The sequence below is a fragment of the Melospiza georgiana genome, chromosome 3, assembly GCF_028018845.1.
Source record: "Melospiza georgiana isolate bMelGeo1 chromosome 3, bMelGeo1.pri, whole genome shotgun sequence".
Classification (NCBI taxonomy): domain Eukaryota; kingdom Metazoa; phylum Chordata; class Aves; order Passeriformes; family Passerellidae; genus Melospiza; species Melospiza georgiana.
In genome coordinates, this window is record NC_080432.1 from 100375757 (window position 1) to 100401823 (window position 26067).

Genomic DNA, 26067 nt, shown 5'->3' on the forward strand with positions numbered 1-26067 from the left:
ATACAAGTTTCTATGCTCTTTGGCTCAGAGACCAGACTCCTGAGGAATGCAGCCTGCATTGCCAGTAGCTCACATCCATGAGGTTTGAAAAGGTTTCTCCTGAATGGAGTGTTCAACAAAGCCAGTATCTATAAGCTGCACATCTTAACCACAGCTAAGCCATGATAATGCATTTAAGAAACTAGATGCCAACTAAATGCAGTAGAAGAATTGAAGTCAGATTGCCAAAGGTTAGCAGGATTTAGACAAGAGAGACATGGAAATTTTCCACTTAAGATTCATTTGCTCATGTTCATTAGTGGTCAGGGGACAAGATTTTAATTGAAATCATTTGTTATGGCCAGTGGTATAATGAGATTAAATTAAGAAAGTCATATCTCAAGTGAATTTTACAGATACAAGGACTTAGAGTCAGTCTTAGCTGTTTTACAACTGAAACAAGCTTCTGGCTCGACCTGGAAAGAGGGCATTGTTTCATCAAAGGGTCTGTAACTACAGCAAAAATAGAGAAGAGCAAGGTTGGTGGGTATCTGACATGGGCTAATGCACCTGATAAATGTCACACTGCCACACAAATTCTTCAATCTACACAGACATTCCTTTCCTAGAGGCTGTGCTGGCAGCTTAATTCCTGCAACCATCTATAACAGTTGCAATTCAGCAAAGCAGCTTAACATGGTACAGAACAAATCCTGCAGCTGAAGCTACCAGAGATGTTTGGTTTGATTAAAAGACCACCAGAATAAGGCCCCTGATGCAGATGTTCCCCCACCATCACCCAGTACTTACAGTGACCACAAGGCACCCAGTTCATAACAAACCACCAGATGTTCAGCATTGTTGCATGGTGGTAGACATGCAGAACAGTGATCTGATGATTATTTTTCCTCAAAATGAAGAAGAAGGTATCCATGAACTCAATGAGTTTGGAGAAATAGTACCACCAGAGGACACGTATGATCTGGAAGGAGGAAACAAGTTTTAGAAGCATTGCACATGGTGGAGGTTTTCAACTCTTATGTTATCTAAGTGATTAAAATCCAGATTCTGTCCTGCACTACTAGGACTGAAGACACTGCTGGGATCTTCTGAAATACTTCTGCCTCAGGTTTCTCCATAGGAGATCGAGGTACAAATCTACAGCTACAGCTGAAATAAGGATGACAAAGTCTGCTTCAGGAGGCTACTGCTGTGCACCTGGGTTGCCCTGGGAGAAATAAGAAAATATTTAACCAGAGCTGGTGCTGCAGTGCTCTCTGTAAAGGAGAGGTCAGAAGTGTGACCAGAAGAAATCATCACCACATCTCAGAAAGAGAAGGGTAGTCTCAACACAGAGTGGTTGGATACAGTCTGAACACCAGGTCCTTATTTTTTGATCTGGGGACTCTTGAAAATTTGCACATAATTACTCAAAAAAATACCAACCATGAATATATCATAGATGAACTATTATGTCTGACAGTGCATTGTCTATTGTACTGCAAAAGAAGGAAAAAAGCTTATAGTTTAACCAAAATGTGCATAATCAATACTGTTCTGCTCTCCACTTACACTCAAGTGCACAATTTGAAACATTTCCAGCTCTAAGTCTCCATTACAGTACCTTCATATCAGCCTCTCCTCCACTGTGTGTATCCTGACAGAAGAAATTGTATCCTCCTTCCAATACTCCCGTCACCAGCTGAGTAAATAAAAAAAAATAAAGTGTTATTGGGGAGAAGGCTGAGCTCCATGGCACCTGCAAAGCTCCACAGTGGCTCTGCCCAGACATCTGGTGTCAAGAAAATCCTGGGCACCTGAGGCTGGCATTAGGTTGAATTCAAGTTTCAAGCAGTGACTGAATCATAGTGAAGGATGAATTAATAAATTCTCCCAACTGGGGTATACCAGAATAAAAACAGGAGAAACATTTTATCCCCACTTATCCCACAGTGTGAGTATTTGCAGAGTGAAGTCTCCTTTGCTGATGATCTCATTGGTAAAGAAAGTACATAACCAAAGTCCAGTAAATATATTTTTCTTCTGATTACTTTTGATGATGATGAGCTCTTACTTTTGGAAAAAGCTACATCTTTAAAAAATTTTGTACTCAAGAGATGTGCCTACAATTTTTTCAGCCATGTGACAAAGCATATTTTCAGCTTTGCTCTCCTTAATAGCTAACAACACATGCTTCACTGCATTGCCATTCTTCAAGATCTTTTTAAGCAATTCACTCATGCAAGCACATTACAACCTTCCCACCATAAGTGACTTCCTCTGCAGGATATGCCACTGCCTTCCTGACTTCCTGGCATAACAAGTAACACCTCAAACATAACAGAGTCACAATAAAGAGTAATGACCAGCTATTAGCCATGACAGATGACAGGGTGTCTGCTGTGGAGGGGCTGGCTCTAATCTCTAGAGAAACAAGGTCCATGTTGGATGTTCTCACTCTTTCACAGGTGGTAGGAGATGGTAGGACAGGTTGACTTGAATGGGAGAAGGGAGCATGTGCAAAAACATGAACAAGATCCCCTTTAGCATCTCAACAGAAGGAATCATTGAACATTGTTTATAAAGATGTTCTTCCTCTTGGGAATAGCATGAGGAGAGGAGTAAAAACTTGAGGCAACTCCCAAGTGAAAAAAAATTGTTTGGTATCTCATAAAACATCTGAAAGGCAAAAGCAAGTTGTATGTTTTTGGCCTTATCTACCTGCAGGATAAGAAATAGTTTTGCAAAGCCACAGTAGAAATTCCTTGTACTAAAAGTAATTTTAAAAGATCACTTGATTAAAGGACTCCAATAACAGGTATGACTAAATGCTGCTCAGAACTGCGAAAAGGAAGGTAATTTTAAAAAGGTTAAATAAAGATTATAACTTAAATGATCTACCTATCCCCAATGTTATTTCCTTCATGCTTCATTTTCCTCCTAAATTAGCTTTTAAAATACTCAGCCAGCCTAGGTCATTATTTTTGACCTTCTGAGATAGTATTATTGCTGTGATTTAGGGGGAAAAACATACATCTAGTTATATAATAATATACAGACCTGAAAGTATCTCTTGTATTAGAGATAAATCAACAGCAGCCTGCCACAGCAAGGGCAGGGCAGCGTGCACATCAGCAGCAGAGCCAGGCACTTCCCTGCCCAAGCAACAGAGGGAAGGCAGCCATGCAAGGGCTCCTCTCCTGGCTGCAGGGCTCTGCAGGGGACACATTTGGAAGTGGTACCTTGCTCAAGGACCAGCTGTGCCCCAGAGCAAGCTCTGCACCCAGGCACCACCAGGCCACTGAGGGAAAGCCTGCACGCCTTCAAGCGCCTGCCAGTCCCTCAGACAGAACACCACACTGTGCTGTGGTCATGTTAAGAGCTTACAGATGTTCTCATACACTTCTCATAGTTCAAGGAAGTGTAAGAAATAGAAGGATAATGACATTGTTTACATTGTAATTAATCCAAACAACATACATCATTAATGCTGCACTCCATAAAGCTCTTCCCAGTAAAGGCTGGCATAGTGAATCCACAGCTCTTTTCCTGCAAGCAGTACAGGTTCACCATCTAAAGTGTAATGCAACCAAAGGTGTCTCCATGGATCCCACCTCTCTAAGGGACAATGGCATCAGTGTGGCTATGAGCAGTGCCTTCACCTCAACCTGAGTGCTCCCTTCTTTACAAAAGAATGTATTATTGTATGCTAGCAACTGTAATACTCTCACAGCCACAAATTACATAAGAAAAGCAACATTTGTAGGAAATGTCAGCATGTTTCATCATATAAATAGCTAGTATAGCTACAAAAATAATTTCCTTCCCCACTTTCCAGAAGGAACTAATTGGTTAAAAGCTGCTACAGCTGCCCACAAACTGCTGTTGCTGCCCACAAACCTTACTCACTGCAACATACAACATGTAAATAATCTTCCTCATTTAGCCAGCTGCTCCTTTGCCTGGCATCATTATTTCTTGCACCCACAATGCTTTCATGCCATGCTGGAAGGCTTCAGAAAACAAAACCAAGAGATCACTCTGAAACATGACCACAAATGGCTCCATTATGCACAGGTGTAGAGTCCCAGGAAGCTGCTTCCCTGCCACCCCAAAAGCAATAAGGAGGGGTGGGAAATTTCCAGCAGTGCATTTAAGCCCTTGCTCACACTTGTGGGCTGCTCCCTGGATGCCAGCGTTTCCAAGATCTCCTTACACCACTGTACGGGAGGTGTGAAACCTGCCCAGAGAGAGAGCAGGGGCTCCTCTGCCCACACAGCCTTGGACTGCCCTTCCTTCCTTGCCCGCTCTCTCCAGAAGTCCTTCATCTTCAGGCTGGCAGGAGTCCAGGGTGCTGATGGCACTGCTGATGGACAACCACAGGAAAATCTTCTCTTGAGAAATTAACATGTCCAGAAAAGGCCAATTATAGCCATTTGCACTCAAGCAAATCACTTCACATGGTTTCTAAGCAGCACAAAAAGACAGTCCATAAGCCAATTTAAATGGTACTCAAACTCAATGTTAAGCCCCTCAGCTCAGGGGAAAACCTGCAGCTCAAGATTCCATTTGTGCTGAAACAACCCACACTTTCTTCCCCTGCAATGAAGTTTTCTTTTCTCCTATTGCTTTCATTTTGTAATTCTGTTGCTGAATTCTTTGAAATGCTGTGGCACATGCTTTTTTATCACCTCTGCTACCAAAATAGGCCAGAACACTTATGCCAGTCTGACTGGGTGGAGGAGAGGTGTTACTGTGGAGGACTTTGTTTTTTTCTCATGATAAAACTGAAGTCTGAGACTCGCAGAAGAGGGGCAGATAAGGGACCTAGCGCTGCATCACACTGTCAAGGCTGATGGGTTTACAAGGCTCAAAACACAGCTAGATTAGAATGAAGAGAAACAGAAGTTGAGGTTGATCAAAGCAAGCAAATGCCCACACAGATACAGAATTTTATCTTTACATGAATGCAGTTACCCCAGGGCAGAGATAAGAGTTTCAGGAGGGTGGAGAAAGAAAGGGGAGAGGAAAGAGCAGCCTAGCTGCCACCCATGGCTCGTGTGACACAGCACCTCTGCAGAGTCCCCTGCTTCCTACACTTTTCCTACAGCCTATGCAACACCACACTCCTCAGGAAAATCTAAGACTTTTCTCAGGCAGATTCAGTAGGGAATTTTTCAGATGAAGAAAAGAGCCAGTAAAGAGATCACTTTAAAAAGTGAGCCTTCACTATTGACCAGTTTTCTCTAATGTAAGCCCAGGTGCTCCAGATCACTTGGGCAGTTTTGCTAACAAACCCCCATAATAGCACAGGTCTGTGTGCAGTGTAACTGGGTACCTGGCACTCTCCCCCTTAGCTCAGTTCCCCAGCTGAGACTCAAGCACAGAGCAGGGGCCCTTGCACGGGCAGGGGTCACAGCCTTGTGATGCCAGCACGGAGCAGCAGCACGGGCAAGCAGCGCTGCCTCTGCTGTTGCAGCTGCTCCTGCAGCTCCCCCAGACACAGCCATGCCAGCCCCTACCCTGTAACCCCGCTGCCAACCCCTGCCAGGCACCTTCACCACGCAGGAACCCATTCCTTTATGCCCCAGCCTGAGACATAAGAGTGTTATTTCTCCTTAAAGTCCAAGCACTGTACATTTTTACAGAATAAAGCATTGTTTGTCCCTAAAGAACATCCTGTCCTCCTGAAGTATGTGACAAATTAGCCTGGAAAAACCTCTCCAGCTCCCCTAGATCTGCCTTGTCTGTTATATTGTCTGGGACAACAGCAGTCCTCTTCTCTGCGAGTACCAAAGCCCAGTCAAGTCATTAAATATCCTAATAAAAAAGGTATAGCAAGCACAGACAGAAACTATTAGGAATTCCACATAACAGGTCTAAAATTTCTAGTGATTTTAGACCAAAGTACACAACACCTAGAGTTACACAAATCCTATGATGCCAAATTTCCCCATGTTACTGCTTACAATCATTCAGACATAAAGGTCAGAAAACCAAGCAGGTCATCCTTTTCATCCCAGTTGGGAGGATACCTCACTTTAACATCTTGTTTTGGTCACATAATATGCAAACTGAGCTGTGATGCTATGAATCATGACCTGAATCACCACAGTTGTAACTCAGGAAAAACTTCAAAGTAGGGTTTCAGGTGTACTGTACACAAGCTATTAAAGCAACTTCTTTTCAGACACGCTACTAAACAAGTTCATAAATGGTGACATTTTATGATTTTTCCTCACAGTAGGATTGAAAAATTTTAATCCAAATGAAACTCAAAATGGAGTTTTGAGAGTTCCTTACAACAAGGAGGAGAACAGGGAGTTACTCAAGTTTTCTGGATGCTGTTCCTCATCATTCTGTCTTAAAAACAGTAAGTGCACTATAAAGTACTGATATATGGCTAATCCTTCAAAGGAAAACTTCCAAGACTGATGAGATATGAGCAAGGGTATCACATGCTGTGCAGGTACTTCAGATAGAGAACATACCTAGAGGTGCAAGAACCCATTTTTCCCTCTGTCCTTTGGTTCTCTCCCTGCAAACACCAAGCAGTGTGGTGCTATGTCAGCAAGGCTCTCTGCTTTGCAGCATTTTTATGGGATCAGTCCCTTGTTGCAGGGCATCACTTGCCCTCAAATTCAGCTTGTAAGTGCTGCCAACCACATTTTATTGCCACTATAATGTGTTCAATCATCTTCATAATGCTCTAGGCTTTGTGTATGCCCATTTACAAGGAGAAGGCATATTTACAATACTAATGAACAGTTCCATATGGATAATACTAGATTAAGAGCAACACTCATTTTCACAGGAAGTATTTCATTATATAGGAAGGAGGGGTCAATATTCACTGCATTTTAGTTCTGTCATTGCTCCACAATATAAAATAATATTTATCTGGTTACAAGTATGAGGACTTCTTCAGCATATAATGAACAGTCCTCCCTTGGTAACCAGTTTATTGTTAGCAAGAAAAAGACACTTATAAGATACCCAACAGTTTGGATATTTTCTCTTGTTTAAATTTACCAGCAGGTTTTGTAACAGAGCAGAATGTTACAGTAATTTAGAAACTATGAGTATTATTCCAAGTATTCCCACTTGGTACAACTGAAGAAAAGTCTGCACTTCTAAGCTCTCAATAACATTACTGGAGGTTAAAACAACAGATCATTATATAACTGTAAATAATACTTGCATCAAATAATGCAGATGGACATTGAAGTCAACATCAACACTACATTTAAACAAATGAAACTGATCAAAACACATATTTGCTGGATTAGAACATACTGAAAAGGAGTTCAGAAATGTAAGCACATCAAGAACACAAGTCGTTCCAACTACCTACTGAATCCAAAACTGCTCCCAACTGAACAATTAAGCACCAAATTTCTTAATAAACCAACCCAATAAATTTTGAGTAGACAATTCACTACACAAGAGAAATAACATTGAATGTCAATCACTTCATCTCTAAACACTCACCTTGTAAAACACTATAGAATTAACTACAAACTTAAAGGAGAATTGCAGCTTATATACACTTCTAAGCTCATACAAAAAAGAAATATTAGTAGTTTTAGTCCTAGGCTGCATTTGAAAAGACTCTAGTGAAAGAACTGAAAAGAGGATGTTGAAAATTAAATATCTCCTTACACAAAGAAAAAATACTTTGATTAAAAGTGTGCCAGAATATTCTGTACATTAAAGCAAAAGAGTAATTTTCTGACCACATCATTATTTACACTACCATAGTTCTTCATTTTCACTTGAACAAAAACAGGCAGTTCTGAGTAAAAGCAGCTAAAGAGCTCTTTGGGAAAGTGGAGACTTAACACTGCCTAAATATTTCGGTTTTTATGAAAGGAAATAAGTCCACAGAAAGGTCAATTCAGTCTGAAATCTATTTGTATGTTTAGATTTTTAAGTTCAAATAAACAGATGAATCACAATGGCATTGTTTCAGCAACATTTTTTTCCCAGCAAAACTTTGTCCACCAGCACAATCACATGGAACAGGGCGACATTACTGAAGGAGTAGCCAAGTTCATGCTGAAAGATCAAGACTTCACTTCCACCGACTGAGCAAAGTGCATTTGAAACATTGCTACCCAAGGTCAGCAGAGATGTTTAAGGGAAGGTTTGTTTCACACATCCTTAGAGGTAACATTACTATTAGGGTTTTCTCCCCTGACAAGTGACACTGAAAATGGTTGCACCATTTCTGCAGATGCTTCCCGAATTCAGAGGCACTGCTCTACTTTCAACATGAGCCAACATAATTAAAACAGATACTGCAAAATAAGCCTGAGCAACCCTCTCTCTCTTACCTCATAAAACATATACAGAGAAAGCAGTGTGAGTCCAAGGTTGTAGATCACTAGAATACCCCTGCATGAGAACGGCTGCTTATTCCGCATGTACTTTGGTCCTAGCCATACAATTAGTAAGTACAAGGCTGAGAAGATAAAGGTAGGTGTATAGTTCTCCAGAAGCAGCCATCCTTTTACTCTGGGGTCTGAAACAAACAAACAAAAACATACAAACACTTAGATTTTGTAAGGAGAGAATTCAATACAACTAAAAATAGTTGTACCCAAAATTATTCCAGTGCTGGAACACCAAAGAAAGACAAAGGAAGTGCAGCAAGCCCTTTTACTAATGGCCACGTTGCTAATTACAAACAACATTTTATTTACGCATTTAAGAAAGCAGAAATAATTCTTTTCCTAAGGCAAAACTATTCTTAAGTTATTACCACTATTATTTTTAAATACTCATTACCATTCAGAACTGTCACGCACTTGAATACCACAGATAATTATAAAGAAAAGTTTCAACAAATCTCTCCCCTTTATTTTCTCAAATGAACCCTTCCTGACAGTACACATCTTATTTCCTAGAGTCAGCAAACCTAGGAGTGAAGCAGACGCCTCTGTAGTTATAGGTGGATGATCCTGATAATTATTTTCCAGTCAATCCTAACACAATTAGACTTATGTATGTGCTATTAGAAAGAATTAAATTTTGGAGTCCTTGTATGAGCAATGGAACACAGAGCAGTCAGTCCTGCCTGAGTAACCAGTCTGGCTGGCAACGCAGCAGCTTCTCAGGGAAAGCACATAAACAACCCTCAATCAGGGAATTTCAGGGAACTACTTGGAACATGAGTGTGATCCTTTTGAACCACATCTGTGTTGTCCACACCCAGCAACAGCACAGTACCTCACTCCTCTCACTAAAGTCAGCCCGAAGTACTGAAACCAAGTTAACCAAACTATGAATGAACAATTCAAGTATTGCTGTCATTCACAGTCTTGACTTAATTTTAAAGGAGTCATACATGGATCCTGAATGTATGAAAGGAGGCCTTAAAGGTGCAGGTTGGAAAGTAGGTAGGCAAGGCAGGGAATTTTTTGGATTTGCCACCTTTATTTTCTCATACAGCAAACAGAGACCATATGCCAGCACATGCAATATGTTAAATTAGCCTGGATGTTCTGATGTAAACAGGCCTAGCATGAAGAGAGAGGCAACAAGGGCACCGAGATACTAATAAAGGAAACAGAAAACACACTTAGAAGAATCAGAGGCTTGTTCCATCTCCTGTGGACTTTCTCCTAAGAAGAAGGGGCACCATCACTGGATCTTGAGTGGGACAGAGAAAAGGCATTACTGCAGCAGTCAGAAGAAGAAAGCAGACGCCACTGAGCAGCACTGCTCTGCACACTCTGTGCAGGATGCAGCCATTTAATCCCCCTGGCCAGAACCAGGTGGAACTGGACCATCCTACCCAAGCCTGCAGCATGAGGCCACTGCTTGTCCTGGTACCAGAGTCTCTGGCTTCCTCACACTGACCAGGACCGCAGTTCTCCACCTGCAGAGTTTTTCCCTGGGTAAAACCTACCAAACCTTTTGCTTCTTCAAAAAAGAATGGTTTCAAAGAAGCAGCGTTTCCCAAAAACTATAGATATTTTTAGTGAAAAATTCCAGAGAAGATCAAATTATGAAGGCAAGAGTATTTTTTATTTCATTAAATGCAAATTAAAGTGGCTTTTTTAGAATAAAAGCTATTAAATTAAAAAGAAAAAAAAGAGCAGCAAAGATCTGAGTGAGGTAAGTCACCCACTAAGACAAACAACATGAGCTTAACTGACAGTAAGAATGACCTCTTCAGGTCAAAAGATCAGGAGCATTGAATAGACTCTTATTTATTACACTGTCACATTTTGATGCTTTGCAGATCCTAAAGAAAGTAGTTACCTGTCAGTGTCAAGTTAGAGGAAAAATGTTTCTTATGTTCTAATAAGATCAGTTTAATTTATGCAGTTATTATATTATTTTTATTTATGCATTTATTTATTAGCTTTTGACAAATCTTACCTCTGGGTCCAAGCCAAACATCAAAGTAACTATTGATTGTTTTATCCACAAGTTCCATTATACAACCTACTGAAATGGAAAGAAAAGGAGAGAGTTAGTTTTTCTGCTCAGGAAAATAGTTTACTGTTCAGCGTCTGAACACATTCTGTTAGGGTTAACAAAGAAAATACTAGTATGCAAAAATTCTAGCAAACACAATGGACTTTCTCAGCATATATTAAGTACATGGAGCTTATTCTAGTCTCAGAGAGTCATTGGTGTACGAGCTACATTTCCCACTGAAGTAATTAATCACAGAAGCTTAAAATAATGAGCTCAGATTAACCTGAAGTTCTTTCTAGTTCTGTATTTTGTACACGTAAATAAAAACCAGTATCTTGAAAGATCCCTCAGTGAGGAGGACTGGACTTTGAGAAAGCCAGCAACACTGAAATTTTCAGATAAAGACTATGAAGCTCTTTGAACAAAGACTCTCAAATAACTAGCAAGACTAGCTAGGGAAGAGGAGAAAGGAGGAATAAAATAAAGAGCGGCTCTGCTATCACCTGCAGATAGGTGACTGATTACAGCTCTGATTAACAGCCCGTAAAACCAAGAGATCAACAGTCACCAGTGAGAGAGGGCTGCAGAGTCCAGGGAGAAAATACAGCATCTCCTCCTGGCATGAGCATCTCCAGTTCCAGAAACTGCTTGCTGCTAAGACATTACCAGGTAAAATTTGTCCAACATCAGTAGAGTGATTCAAATGTCACCTGTCAGGCCCTCGCACAGCCACTGTTTGTGGGTAGCACCTGCTCTGTACATGGAGGCACCCACGTTGTGGTACCTCACTATGGCTAAAGCAGGAGAGAAGCAGCAACACTGGCCACAAGCAGGGACAACTGTGCACAAAGCTGTTCTCAAGAGGAAGTAATTTTCTTCTTGATTAAGAAAAAACAAACAAAAAATATCCACCAAAACACCAAACCAAAAAACCAAACCCCCAATTCTCACAATTTCTTCTTTTCTATCCAGAACTGTACTGTACTTTCACTAATAAAATTTTATCCACTTCTAATAGAATGGTATTCGTTTTGTGGTGTTTCTATACTAATACTAATATTAAGAACAATTTTTAGCTATGAGAAAATAACATCAGCAGCACAAGCTGTCAGTATACCACAACACCAACCAAAACAATTACACAAGGTTATAGGTACTTGTTAAGAAAAAAAAGTTGGTATATTCTTTTTTTTTTAGTTCCACCAAAAGAAATATCTCCCTTCCACCTGTGCAAATCCCGTCTCTAGGGGATTTCTGATTTATGCAAGTTAAATGAATCATATATCCTCTGGTTTTAGTCAGCTGGAACTGAAATCTCACTTTCAACCAAGTCCAACAAGAAAAGCCAAGCAGGATCCAAATTATGCTTTCTCCTCAGTCCCAAATGGAACCGGGAGCCAGTGCGGGAAGGCCTGCAGGGGCTTTGATTTCCCACGGGACCAAGCAAACGCAAGGGGCTCGGGTCATGCATTTCCACTCTGTGGTCTTCTCCCCCTCCACTGAGGGCCCCAGGCAGGAGGCCAACACCCCCCGAGCTCCCTGGGCGCTCCTGCCTGCACCTCCAGCCACCGCGCCCTGCAGGGCTCGCAGGACACACTGAAGGGACTTTCACTTCCATGCCACAGTGCTCGGGACTACAGAAAGCCACAGGACATCACTGGAATCTGGTCAGCAGGCACAAACAAAAGGGCTTGACTGAAATTCCCACAAGTGTTAAAAGTGTTTTGCAGCCCTAATTTGTACTGGTTTTATTTTCTGACTTAGCAAGCCCAGCCCAAGAAAGCAAACACTTCAGAATAAAGTGCATTTTTGGGATTATGTCACCTCACCAGCTATGGTACTATGAGCACTTGTGTGAATGGCCACAGCACTGGCACACTGGTGTCCCAGGAATAAGGAAACATAACTTGTGTCACCAGAAGCACAAACATCAGGAAGACTGTGAGAAATGAGTATATAATTATAAGGAGAACAAAAGATATTTAGAGAAAGCACCTTTTTTATCATCCCATCATTTTTTTTCATTTGTCAGCTATTAAATATTGCCATGAACCCACTCCCTGCTGGATGATTCATTTTGTTGTTTGAGATCCCCACTTAAACAATTTGTTGCTCTTTTGATCCAGTACTAATTGGCCTAGTTATGCAGCACTGCATCAGCCAATAATCTGCATCTGACTTTAACCTTGCTTCTCACAGGCAAAGGCTTCAGATGGCAGAGACTGGTACAAAACCAAAGGTTTGTTATACTAAAATATACAAAAAAGCTCATGCCAGAAGTGACTTGCTACATACATAGCTACATTTATGTACACTAAAAATGCATATATGTAAATCAAACAAGTTAGAAACCAGAAACAAACTCTGCCTAGCTATAGTAAAGACAGCAAGAAATGAAAGTCCACATTGAAGTCCTCCATAAAACTGAAAGAAAAACTCATTGCCCAAGAGGAGGAGGCTCCCTGCAGAGGTCTCAGCTTTTTTGGGCTGGTACCCCAAAGCAGCTTTTTGTGCCAGCATTATCCGACAGCAGATTGTAAAAGACACAGCAAAGGAAAAACTACTCCTGGTGTCGATTTCCAGAATTTGCAGAAAAAGAAATTGTTTCAAAAGGAACTCATTTGTGTAACAGAAAAACAGAAGGAAACAATCTGCTTTTGTTCGAGAAGGGGTCATGTGAAAATGCATCAAGTCTCCTGCCAACAGCCACACAACATTAAACACTGCTTCAACAGCAGCAACTACAAGGGTTCTTTTTAAATTAGAATAGTTTCCCAATTCAGAGAAACATCGACTCCCAGAAAAATTAAACCAGTGGCCATTTGAAACACTGTGATTGGCCTATTTCCTAATACTAAAAGTAAGGTAAGCATATTCTGCAGCAGCTTCTTTACCTACAAGCCATCCCACAACAAGGCACACTATTCACAGAATCATGGAATGGTTTGGTTTGGAAGAGACCTCTGAAGCTTATCAAGTCCAACTACCTCACCATCTTCCACTCAAGGTGCTCAGAGCCCCATCCAATCTCAGAAGTTTTGTGCATGGGGCATCTACCACCTCTATGACCAACTTGTTCCAGTGCTCCAATGTCCTCACTGAAAAAACTTCTTCCTTACATCTAGTCTAAATCTGCCTTCTAGCTCAAAACCATTGTCCCTTGTCCTAACCCTACAGTCCCTATTAAAAAGTTTTTACCCATTTTCCTTGTAGGCCCCTTAGGTACTGGAAGGCCACAGCAAGATCTCCCTGGAGCCTTCTCTTTTCCAGGCTGAGCAGCTCCAACTTGCTCAGCTTGTCTCCACAGGGAGAGATGCTCCAGCTCTCTAACCTCCTCTGATCTACTTTAACATGTCCATGTCTTCCCTGTGCTGAGGACCCCAGAGCTGGATGCAGTGCTCCAGGTGGGGTCTCACCAGAGCAGAAGGGCACAATCTCTCCCTCATCCTACTGGCCACGCTGCTTTGGATGCAGCCCAGGACACAGCTGGCTTTCTGGGTTGCAAGCACAGGTTGCCAGCTCTCCTCTACCAATTCCCCCAAGACCTTCTCAGCAGGGCTGCTCTCAATCCCTCCATCCCCAAACCATGCTGATGGCTGTGGACTTCCCCAGCCCAGGAACAGGACCTCACACTCGGCCTTGCTGAACCTCATGTGGCTCCCAAGACTCAGGTCTTGAGCCTGTCCAGGTCCCTTTGGATGGCACCTCAGGCATGTCAACCACACCCCTCACCTTGGTGTTGCCAAACTTGCTGAGGGTGCACTCAATCCCACTGTCCATGTCACTGATGGGGACACTGAACAGTACTGGTCCCTCCATGGACCCCTGAGGGACACCACTCCGGCCATCAGAGTCGCTGACCACTCCTCTCTGGAGGTGGTCATCCAACCAATTGCTTTTCCAGTGAACAATCCACCCATCAAATCTATATGTCCCCAATTTAGAGAGAAGGATGTTGTGGGGCACTGTGTCAAAGGCCTTGTAGAGAATGACTGATTACATCCATAGCCCTATTCAGTACCTACAGTCAGGGAAAAAACACCCAACTGGGCCACACAATGCTTTTTAAAACACCTCTATATACATCAGTTATTTTTGCCTAACCTGCCTTTCTACAATGGAAAAATAAATCATCCTCTCTGCCACCAATTTCTACCAGCACAATAAGGCACTTGACCAGGGCAAACTGGATCAGAGTGTGGAAGACATTTCACTCCTTCAAGTCCAAGTATCTAATCCAGAAAAAAACCTTATCTGATGCTTTAACAAACAAAATTACTGGACTTTAATTCTGCAACACAAACATAACAAAGGGTAAACTTGCACCTTGCCCCAACAAATTAAGCAACATCATTATAATACTACATTTTCAATAATCCTCTGGATTTTGACAGACAGGTTTTTTTGGATCTTTTGTTATCCTGGGTTCATTTCTGGCACTATGAGCTGAGACAGCCACTATGCTCCAGCAACCACACAAATGTTTGGGCAGAAGATGTGAAGCTCTGCCCTACTGCTCAGTCCAGGCATTGACAGCCCTGGTGCTTCTTGGTGTAATAATCAAAAATACAGTTTAAAGCCTACACAGAAACATGCTTTTCTTGTAGAATACATTTCAAAAATTTATTTATAGAAAGTGTTTCATACAGGCTACCAGCAATGACAGCCTGCTCTTCTAATGCATGTAAACTACTCTCAGAAGAAATGGCTACTACATACTGGAGGATTTCAACCAGCTTCTGCCCTTCAAAGGAAATTCTCCCCTATGCTTTCCACAAAAATGCATTCTAGAGGGTTTATGCTATGAAGTAATTTAAGAATTCTTCATCACATTTTGATGGTGTTTCTTTAGTTTCTTCTTGGAGTAATTTTCCAGGTGTAAAGATGATGCATAAAAGTATTGATTTCCATCCCATGGCACCCTTTTTAAGCAAATCAAACAGCAGCAAAAAAAAAAAAAAAAAAAAAAAAAAAAAAAAAAAAAAAAAATTAAGCTGAAAGTTCAAAGCACTGGGACCCTGCTCCCTTTCAGAAGCATCCTCCAGCTCTCACCCGGCTGCTCAAGAACTGCCTGAAACAGATCCCAGTTTTCACAGCTAAGTGCCTGAGCTTGAGTTCTAATAAAATCCCCAAAATAGGCATCTAAATAATTGTTCTGGCTTCTGAGAGAAATGTGCTGTCAGGCCTGGCTGCTCAGCCTTTTTGGAAAACAGCCACTTTCTGTTCTTAAATTAGGACTTCGAAGCCTAAATTTAGGCACTTGCTTTTGCTTTTGGAAATCTTGATTTGTGTTTTCTCTTTAAAGTAATGTTTCCCAGTCCCTGCCACTGCAGAGGTGACTCCTCTTTTTCCTCCAAAAGTACAAACTATCCCTCCTCCAAAAACCCAGTGATCACACTGCTGTTTGCTTTTGTAGATGTACTGGAATTGAAAATGTTTGGCTGCTTGAGAACTGGAAGACAACACTGCTAATCAAAGCTGTCACCGTTTTCTGTCCATTGCCCAGTTTCTCCTTTCAATTCCCCAAGCCCAAACCACCCCCTGAATGTGTTCCCTTTGCCTTTCAGCTTCCTGCCAACTCCAGATTACCCTTTTCTTCCCTTTCTAAATACCCTCGTAGGGCCCAACCACGCTCAATGTTAGCAATAGAAAGGACTTCAGAATAAGCTATAGCCCATATTGATCTGAAAGTGGGGGTATATTTATTTCATGGGAAACCAGGTGAAGCATGGGTGCTGCAGATTTTGTTAACAACACTTAAGTTTTGTTAAAATACAAGAAGATATTTTTAAACTTTATTTTGAATCTCTGTCTTTAGCAATGTGATTCAGATTTTTGGCCCCTTGGCATCAGCAGCAAACCCTCCAGGACCCACAGAGCTGAGCTTTCACACTCAACAGCAGCACCAGCATAAGAAAGTTCAGAAATCATTAATTAGCATACAGTTCAGAGAAGTGTCACAAATGTGGGACAAAGGAGAGAAGTTAGTTTCAAACAGTTTAACCTCGGTGGGATTTCAAACCATTTGAAAATGCATGGTTTAAAGAAAGACTTTGGGAAGGGGTATATATAGGGGGTAATATATAGGAGAAATTATGTCATGAAATTACATATATATATATATATATGTGTGTGTGATTTCATGACATTACTTCTCCTGTCATTCCATTCCCTCAAATCCTTCAGTAATAGTTACCTTATTACATAAAGAGAGATGTGGTAAGAAAGTATTTTACAGAACAGAAATAAATACAAGAAAGAATAGTGTAAAACAGAATAACTAATTGCACTCAGTACACAGTACCTCATGAAATCAGAATCTAATGATCTTCAGATAGGCAAGTTAAGATAAATGATAGGTTCTTGCAATTTTATTTACACCTTCAGCAGATCTAAAATAGCTCAAATTAGGATTCGACTGTCCTGGGATTAGAACACCCACATGAAATTCATCCCCTTGCACTCAACAGCTCTTGATATGGCATGGGATGATTTCAGACAGAGGGAAAACACCAAGGGTGATGGCCAAGCAGGAGGAGCAAGTTAGAAACAAGCACACAAACACACTCATGGAAGTGTTAAGAATCAGAGAAAAATGGTCCATGACTGCCTCTACATGCCAGAAGGATGTATCCAGCATCCTTCTACAAACAAGGACGTTTCGTGCTGCAGAGCCCCCTGAGCAGCAGCAGATCTGGCATCACTCAGCACTATGGTTTTCACAAGAGGATGCATTTTCCTGCTATGAAGTGTCCAGGGGGTAAATCCTGTGCCCATACCCCAGCACTGGGATCCTGGAAACCTCCTCACGGCTGCCAGCTTACAGCCCGTGCTGTGAGAGCAACACAGCCAGGACTGAAGGAGCATCTACAGAAATAAAATGTGGAGGAAGAAAAGGCAAAGCATGCAGGTTTATTTCAACTGCTGTAATTGTAATATACAGCAATGACACTGCAGAGAACTTCTGCCTAGGGTTTAAGAACTGCTTCCTTTTTATGTAAAAAGAAAGCGAAAACAGAAGAGTGAAACAGAAGAGAGTGTCTGTAACAAACTAGGTTAGATGAAATAGGGGGAATATGTACATGGCACAAGAGCAGCAAGGTTGAGTTTTTGTAAGAAAAGCCAAAGCACAGCATTTGCTAGATAGCTTAGCTCAAAGCCCCCCTCCCAAAGCACTATGGGCAGTGTTTATTAGCAGCTACTTTTTGAACCTGAAGCTCCATCTTTTTACAAAAGCTGTGCTTGCATTGTAATTGAGAACTTGGGGGTCCTGGCTGATGACAAGTTGAGTCTGAGTGAGCAGTGCCCTGGCAGCCAGGAAGGCCAATCCTGTCCTGGGGAACATCAGGGACAGCATCACCAGCCAGGCAAGAGACGGGATTGTCCTGCTCTGCTCTGCACTGGGGCCTCACCTTGAGCCCTGGGGGCAGTTTTGAGTGCCACACTATATAAAAGATATTTTAACTATTTGAGAGCTTCCAAAGGAGGGCAACAAAGATGGTGAAGGGCCTTGAGAAGAGGCTGTACAAGGAGCAGCTGAGGGCACTTGGTCTGTTCAGCCTGGAGGAGACTGAGGGGAGACCTCACTGCAGTCACAGCTCCTTGTGAGGGGAGGGAGGGGCAGGCACTGATCTCTGCTCTGTGGTGACAGTGACAGGAGCTGAGGGAATGGCCTGAAGCTGTGCCAGAGGAGATGTAGGTTGGGTATTAGAAAAAGTTTCCTCACCCAGAGGGTGGGTGGGCACTGGAACAGCTCCCCAGGGCAGTGGGCACAGCACAGCCTGGCAGAGTTTGAGAAGTGTCCGGACAATGCTCTCAGGCACTGGGTGTGACTCCTGGGGATGGTGCTGTGCCGGGCCAGGAGCTGGACTCAATGATCCTTGTGGGTCAGCTTCACCTCAGCTTATTCTGTGATAACTGCAGCTCACAACTGAGAATTAGCCTCAGGAGGCCTGGGAAGCTAAAGAGAGTTGAGAAGATGAAAGGAAAAAGCTAAGTCCAGCCTGCCATAAGGATTTTACCTTTCATTTCTGGCTTCATATCTTTCATTCAAAAGCCACCTGCAAGAAAGCCTGAACATTTTTTTCTCTCCTTTAATAATGGGATTCCTGTAAACTCTGTGATTACAGAGGAGAAAAAGTTACATTCCCCAAAACCTATTTTAATGAGCCTTCTTGGTCAAAACACTGCATTTTCTAACAACAGAACCAATGAGACTACAGTCAGTAAGACCAAAAATGGAGAAGCCCAGCCTTGCAGGACCATTGCATTCAAGAGCACTGTGTACTCAAGACAGTAAGCTTCAACTTACCTTTTCTTTAAATGCCCATGCCTTATAATTGCATAATAAAATTTAAAAATAAGTAGGAAAAAAGAATGACAAGTGGGACTTTCCATCCACATGCCCCTCATTTCCTCCAACACCTGCAGCTGCACCACCAAATCTGAACACCAAGAACATTTGTCATCCACCTGCCCACTTCCTCCTGCCAAAATCCTGCACTGAGGTCTGAACCCAGGGAACATCTCAAGAATGAAACTCAAAGCATGGAGATATGTAATTCTTGGTTACCTCCTTTGCATTTAGTAGCTTGACACATGAAAGTTTGCCATCTAATTTATAAAAGTACTTAAAATTCTCCTGCACATGTGAAACACTGTACGAAGCAAAAAATGGCTGTGTGCAGTTATTCTGTAAACAAAGCTTAGCTATAAAAAGGTTATCTCAGGTTCACATGCTGACTAGATACAGCAATCCAATGAAAAGTGGAGGAATTAGAAGACCATGAAAGCTGAGCATGACAGTCACAAAGGTAATGCTACACCATGCAAATCTGACTTGTACAGGGATAAGAGTGCACATAAAACCTGAATTAAGATGCCCTGCTAAGATGTGAAACTACAACCCCTGTGTTCAGGTGGGTAACTGACACCTTTCAGAGGACCACTTGTGTTTTGGAAACCAGATCACACTGAAAAAGCACACAAACAAGTCACCCTTAGGCAAGCTACACTATGTTAAGTATTTATTTATGTGCTTACTCTATTTCCAATGCTTGTGGGGTTGTACCTGGAGTGCTGTGGGAGAAGTGAAATTCTCTGGAGAGCCCCAGCACACAAAATTGCATGCAATACACTGAAGTAGTTACACCCCTCAAATTAATTTCTGTAATTTTACCTAAAATAAGAAAGTATGCATACTGGCACTGTAAATACACCCCTTTTCTTTATACAGTCACCCATGCTATGAGAAGTCAATCTTAAAACTTTGCTATGTTCTGGCTGTACACCTGTGAGACCCTGTGTGGCTGCAGCTGTACCAATACTTGGTGCCTTCGTTATAAGATGCTAAACATCATGCCAGACTGCACCATCATACATAAGTAAACAGTACTAACAGAGGTCAGGCAGGTATGAATGACAGCTAACTTTAAATAAAAGGAACAAAAAATGTTGTGCCATGGTATTGTACTGCTCAGAACAGAATCCTCACCATTATATATGCCCTGTTAAACCCCTTGCTTTCAAAACAGTAAATTAAAAAAAAAAAAGGCCCATTATTCAGAAAATCAACTACCTTTAAGATCTAACTGCCTTTCTAATGGAAAAAGGTGCTAACACTATAGAAAGCAAGTTTTTGACCTTGTTCCTGCCCAGGTAGCAGAAGGAGTACTGAAAGTGAAGATGACATGTCCCAGCATAGGGACAGAAAGCAAAGAGTCAGGAGATTTCTTGCAGGTGCATTTGTCAGATCATTCCCCCATACCTTTCCCTTGTGGTACAACACTTCACACATCTGTAAACTGCTGTTGCTGCCAAAGCCATGCAGCCAGCTGATGGCATTTCTGTTACAGAAGCCCAGGACTGCAAAGCCTGGTGAGTCCTAAGGAGCTGAACATCCTTGCCTGTACCAGACCCATGTCAAACCAAGTTCTGCTGAGAATTTTTGGGGTACCAAAATCATACCAAATCATGGCTGTAACAAAGGGCCACATGAAACTGACTCCTGGAGTAGTTAGAAAATAAAGCATTGGTACCTGCACATTTCCTTTGTTTGATTTTGGCAGCACTTTCTGAAGTGTTACCTCATCAAAAGACCCCGCTCCAGGAGGCAAGTACTGTGGTTTCTTATATTTTATTATTTGTTTTAAGGGTAGAAAGAACAGCCAACCAATTAAAAGGAAATTCTGTAATGGTACAGCTGTGTGTGATCTTATCACTTGCTCTTTCTATGAACTTTAAATAAGACTATTGCAGGAAAAAACTCCACATATCTGGCAACTTCCAAGATGTTTTCTGCAAACTCATAATATAAAGGCTTCAGTTACTTGCAGAATCAGGCAGTGAATTCTAGGAAAAGGTACCTTTCCTCCAAAGTTTAGCCACTCTTTTCTTTCAATTAGAGGTATCAAATTCTTGGTGCAGTGAAACCCTGCTGCCATTAAAGTCTGTTCCAAGGAAGAACACAGCTAAACTGAGCCCCCAGCTCCAGCACCAAGATGCAGAAGGTTTTGCTTAATTTGCTTCCTACTTTCACAAGCACTGGAACAACAGCAGGGTCAGCACTGTAACTTGATGTAATGTACCTGCTTTAAATACAGGGACAAAGCAATATCCAGCCAAACAGCAGGTGACAGGTTTCCTTCCCAACCCTGCAGCTATCCCATTCTCTGCAGGGCAGCAATCCCCTGGAAAAGGGGGCCCCAGACATGCCTCCCCTGCCTCACAATGTGTACAAAGCCTCCTAAACACCATCTTCAGCAACTCACTCTCCTGAAGATACGCATCTCCATCCATCCCCTTGTGATGCCAGCTCATGCCCATCAGCAGCCCTCAGCTCAGAGTCATCACAGCACCTGATCCTTGCTCTGGCTTCTCCATTCAGCCTGGTCCATCTATAACCAACCATAACCACATAACCATCTACACTGCCATACCCAGGGCATGTGCAGGAACAAGGAACACGCAAGAACAGATGTGACACAGCTGCAAGGCTGCTTTCATTCCTTCCCTACTCTCTACCAGGCCTTGGTGGAAGGAACCTGAAAAACTGAAGTAGCCCCAAAGAAACCAACCAAGCAAGAAGATCAGCTCCCAGCTGGGCTCATCCCACTGCAGATTTACTGCAGGAGAAGCAGCAGCATGATGAGAACATGTGGGTGATGAAGAGGTCTTACATGGCTGAAGATGAGCACAGCCAACACACTGCACCCAGCAAGGAACCACAGCAGAAAGAAAGACGAATTAAACAGACAATGCAAGATGCAGAACTCTAAAATGCTATTAAGAGGAGGCCAAAATAAAATGCATTGCACAACCAACATTTTACATAGAGGAATGGTTCTAGTGATAAGTACAAAATTTGCAGAAAAAAGAAAGCACAAAGTAACAAAAGGTCATACAGGATATGTCAGGCAGAGCTAGCTTAGAAGATTTCTTAATTATAATTGTAGCAGCATGAACTGACAGATTATTGCACTGTAAAAGGCAAACACCAAAAAAAATCCCAACCTTGATATGCTCAAACTATGAAAGAGACAGATTTTAGGATGTGTTAGCCTGTTTCTGTCTTGATAACTGTAGGGCTAAGGATGGTCTCAAGGCAGGTTAGGCAAGGGAAGGGGGAACAAGGTAACCATCAAGAGAGCAAACACATGAAGAACCAACTTGAATGTTTTATTCAATCACAGCTAAAGTATTCCAACAGAAATGGTGCTAATGAAAATAAATACACAGAAAAAGACTGAAATAAAAAGCTAAGCAGACAGTGGATATGACCAAAACCTCTTGCTACACCCTGGCCTGAGGGGCTTGAGGACAGAGGGGAAGAATCTCCTTTATTTCGCAGTTTTATATGTTATACTGTAAGAAACATGTTATGCTGTAAGAGACAACAAACAACAACCCTACCAGTGATTTGAGACACATCTTGAACACAGGAACCCAAGACTAAATTTCAGTTGGAAGTTTGACTTTCTGATAATACCAAGTGTTTTTCACTTGGTGCCCAAAGCTTATTATTAAATTTGTTAGATGGCAAAAACACATTGCTGTGCAATTGGTGATTTACACATAGGAAACAATGCTGACTGCAGCAAAGTGAAAACCTAACTTACAGTGTGTAAGTGCTCATGTTCTGCCAGGAGTGAAAGGACAGAATCAAGTAGTGTTTCATCACCAACACTTGTAAAGCAACTCTTTAAACTCTAGGCAAAAGACGTGCTTTTTAGCGTCTATATTAAGACTCTACACATTAATTATAAAAATGTCAACATATTAGAAGTTGCTCAGCAAGTAAACCCTGAATACACTCTGAGTACTATTCTGAGTGTACCTATTTCATACATGTTTTGTACAGACTGTGTAGGATACAGAATAATGTTTCAGGCAATTAAATTGCTTACTCATGTCAGCAGCTCTCTCAAAGTCTTCCCCTCTGGAATCTCACCACAACCACATCTCTATTTTTACTGTGTGCTAAAAGGAAAACATGTTTTTGTGCAAAAATCTCTTTCATTAAGCAATTTTTCAAGTGTCAAAACACCATTCCTATAGTTGCAGGTTATTTTTCCACAATGTTCTTATCTCTGCGTAATACAAACCCTCCACACAGATGTGTCATCTCTAAACCAAACAGCAGCAAAAGGACCCTTCAATTAAACAGACCTGTTATTCCTGACCAGGGAGTTAAATGCTCAAGTTCATATCCCCACACTGGAACTGGTATGTGGTGGAGGAATAAGGGTAGGGTAAAAAACAACAATTAAAAACTACCAAAAAACCCTTTGTTAATATTCTACTCTCATGTTAATGACTGACATTAATTTGGTAAGAATCTTAGAAGAGCAGTGATGCTCTTGTAAAAAAAAGTGAGGATGTGCCAGAAGCACCAATGGCTGATTAGAGCTTCAGTGCAAAACCCAGCCTTGCTCCTCTGTTCTGCAAATCAACCCTTCAGGGTGTTGGGTGAGTCAGAGTTTAAAACCAAAGACTGAAAAAGAGATACAGACAGACATACAAAAGTGTGAAAAGGTGCAGCAACAAAAAATTAAATAAAGACAGGGGTGCAAAACCACATCACTTCTCTGCTAGGCTTCTTCACACGTGCAGCTGGCCACTCAGTCACTGCAGGTTCAAAGATGGTCATCTCCTTCCAAGGCCATGCATCTCTCCTTTGAAGGAAACACAACACTAAAGGATGTAAATAAAACACTCCAAGAGGATTGTTTTTCATACACTGTAAAGTGTAGTTAAAATCTGGCAACATTACTGTGTTCTCACAGAGAAACATCTCCGTTTCTCACCCTTCAAGGATGCAAAACTGTACTTTAACAGCTTCCTAAATGTATATTTTAAGACCCAAAGTTAATCCCACAGATGCTTAGAAAAGTGCACTGTGCTATATGCAACAGATACCTGAGCTGATGCATCGTTTGAGCCTGACGTGTTTTGTGAAACCAAGAAGCATTCAGTCTGCACAACTGGAAATTCATCATAGCTCTGCAATTGTTCAATGAGAGTTTAGATTTGAGTCTCTGATCTAAACAAGTGCAGCACTGAATTTAGAAAGTATAAGCCAATTAAGACAGACTTTAAAAAAAAAGAGAAGCATTTGAAAACAACATTAGCAGTCCCTTCCTGCACCATAATGCAGCCACTTAGCAGTGGTGATGGAACAAGAAATCAATACAAAGAAGTACCAAAGGATATTATTTTTATTCTGCAAGGCATGACCAGACTTGCAGCCTGCTTTTGTATGCTTCAAAGGGAGATGATGAAGGTTTTGAAAGGGCTAAAAAAAGAAGTTAGAGGTTCTGGGAACCTGTCAAGTAAAAGTGGAGAATTGGGTATGGCCTCTAGAAAAAATTACTGGGAACCTAATGAAGGCTGCAAAACCAGAGGACAGAGTGTCATGGCTTGACTCTACCTGGTAAATTACACCCCACAGCTGCTTGCTCACCCCTCTGCAGACCTGATGGAATGGGGGAGGCAATCAGAAAAAGGTAAAGCCTGTGTGTTAAGAACAGTTTAATAAATGAACTAAAATTAACAATTACAGTAACAACAACAATAATAATAATGAAAAAGGAGATAAAGAGAGAGAGGGAGGAATAAAACCTAAGAAAGACAAGTGATGCACATTACAGCTGCTCTGACTGATGCCCAGCCCATCCCTGAACACAACTGGAGCCTCCCAGCCAACTCCCCTCAGTTTACACTCTGACCATGACATTCTGCAGTGTGGAATATCCCTTTGGCCAGTTTGGGTCAGCTGTTCCTAATTGTGCTTTCTCTTGGTTTCTTATGCACCTGCTCACTGGTAGACCACGGAACAGTGGTAAGTCCTTGATTTAGAGTACACTCTGCTCAGCAACAATTGAAACATCAGCGTGTCATCAACATTATTCTCATACTGAACTCAAAACACAGCACTGTACCAGCTACTAAGAAGAAAATTATTCCAGATGAAACTAGGACACGCAGCTCTTACTATTTAAACTCACATGACAAGGGGTCTGACACTGTCAACTCTAAAAATTACTTACAGCCATGCACAACTTTTACTTATAAAAAAGTAGAAAATGAAAATTGCAGCAACAATTCATGCATTAGCAGGGCAATGATCTACACTGAAATACAGTGGCCTTTCTGTGATCACCTGTATTACTATTATTTTACTCCTCCTTTTCAGCTGAACAAACAAATGCAGTACTCCTTGCTGACTTGCTCAGTGCCATCCCTCTCAATCTCTGTGCAAGGATCGGCCACCCTGTACTGCTGGTGTTCCCTTGTACTTGTGTTCTCCTCTAGTCCTCACACTGTGTTTTAAGCAGTTGCAGAAGGTGATGGAGACACTCACATAAACCTTCCCAGTCCAGTGGCTGAGGCCTGGCAAACCCACCCACCCCTCCTACAGCCAGAGAAAACAAGAGGCTGCAGAGGCAGCCATGGTCTAAGCTGCACCTTCTGGGTGGCAAACATGTCAGAATTCAAAAAAATATTTAAAAACCTGCTCAAATCTTTTGAAAGAGGCTTTTCTGCTTACGTGTGCTACAGACACAGAGAAAAAAATCCATAAGTAACCAGGTCTACTGGACTGGCAGCTTACTTTCTGTCACTATATCACATATGTTGATTAAAAAAGAATATTTTGCACCATGCTGTACAAACACAGGTATTTTCCCCATTAATGAGGTTTTATGCATGCACAAAGTCATGCTCACAAGATTAATGCAAACCTTAACAACATGCCAAAATGCCACTGTACACCAAGTGAATCAAGGGATAAATATAAGATGCAAGGGATAAATGCTTGACCCTAATTTAGGACAACCACATGAGTTTGCACCAGTTCACAGGGTCTGTGATCAGCTAAGAGCAAACTCTCCACATCAATACTGCAAAACAAAAATGAACCACCAAACCACAATCAGACATTCACCATAAGCATCTGCTGCTCTGCAACCCACAGAGGCACGTACATAAAATGCAAGCACAACCTTCACTGCGTCCTCCAAAGCCAAATCCAGATTGGTGTGCCTTTCCCAACAGTGGCCCTTCCTCACCAGCATGTGAGCAGCCATGTGAATGAACTGACCCACAGAGCATTTCCAGCAAGCACACAGGCCATGCCCCTGAAGTAACATGACATTTGAA

General features: G+C 41.8%; 1 protein-coding gene across 2 annotated transcripts in view; it reads right to left on the reverse strand.

Annotated features, from left to right (window-relative positions):
* Positions 1-26067, reverse strand: part of ELOVL5 (ELOVL fatty acid elongase 5) — a 39194-nt gene that overhangs the window by 6199 nt on the left and 6928 nt on the right. Inside the window, exons 2-5 of one of the 2 annotated variants that reach the window (XM_058020144.1) lie at positions 10369-10437; positions 8316-8503; positions 1604-1681; positions 790-961 (exon numbers count right to left, since the gene is read on the reverse strand). In XM_058020144.1, the coding sequence (XP_057876127.1) occupies positions 790-961; positions 1604-1681; positions 8316-8503; positions 10369-10426 (496 nt within the window). In that variant the 5' untranslated portion in view covers positions 10427-10437. The remainder of the gene's footprint in view (positions 1-789; positions 962-1603; positions 1682-8315; positions 8504-10368; positions 10438-26067) is intronic. The other variant, XM_058020145.1, reaches the window with a different exon arrangement.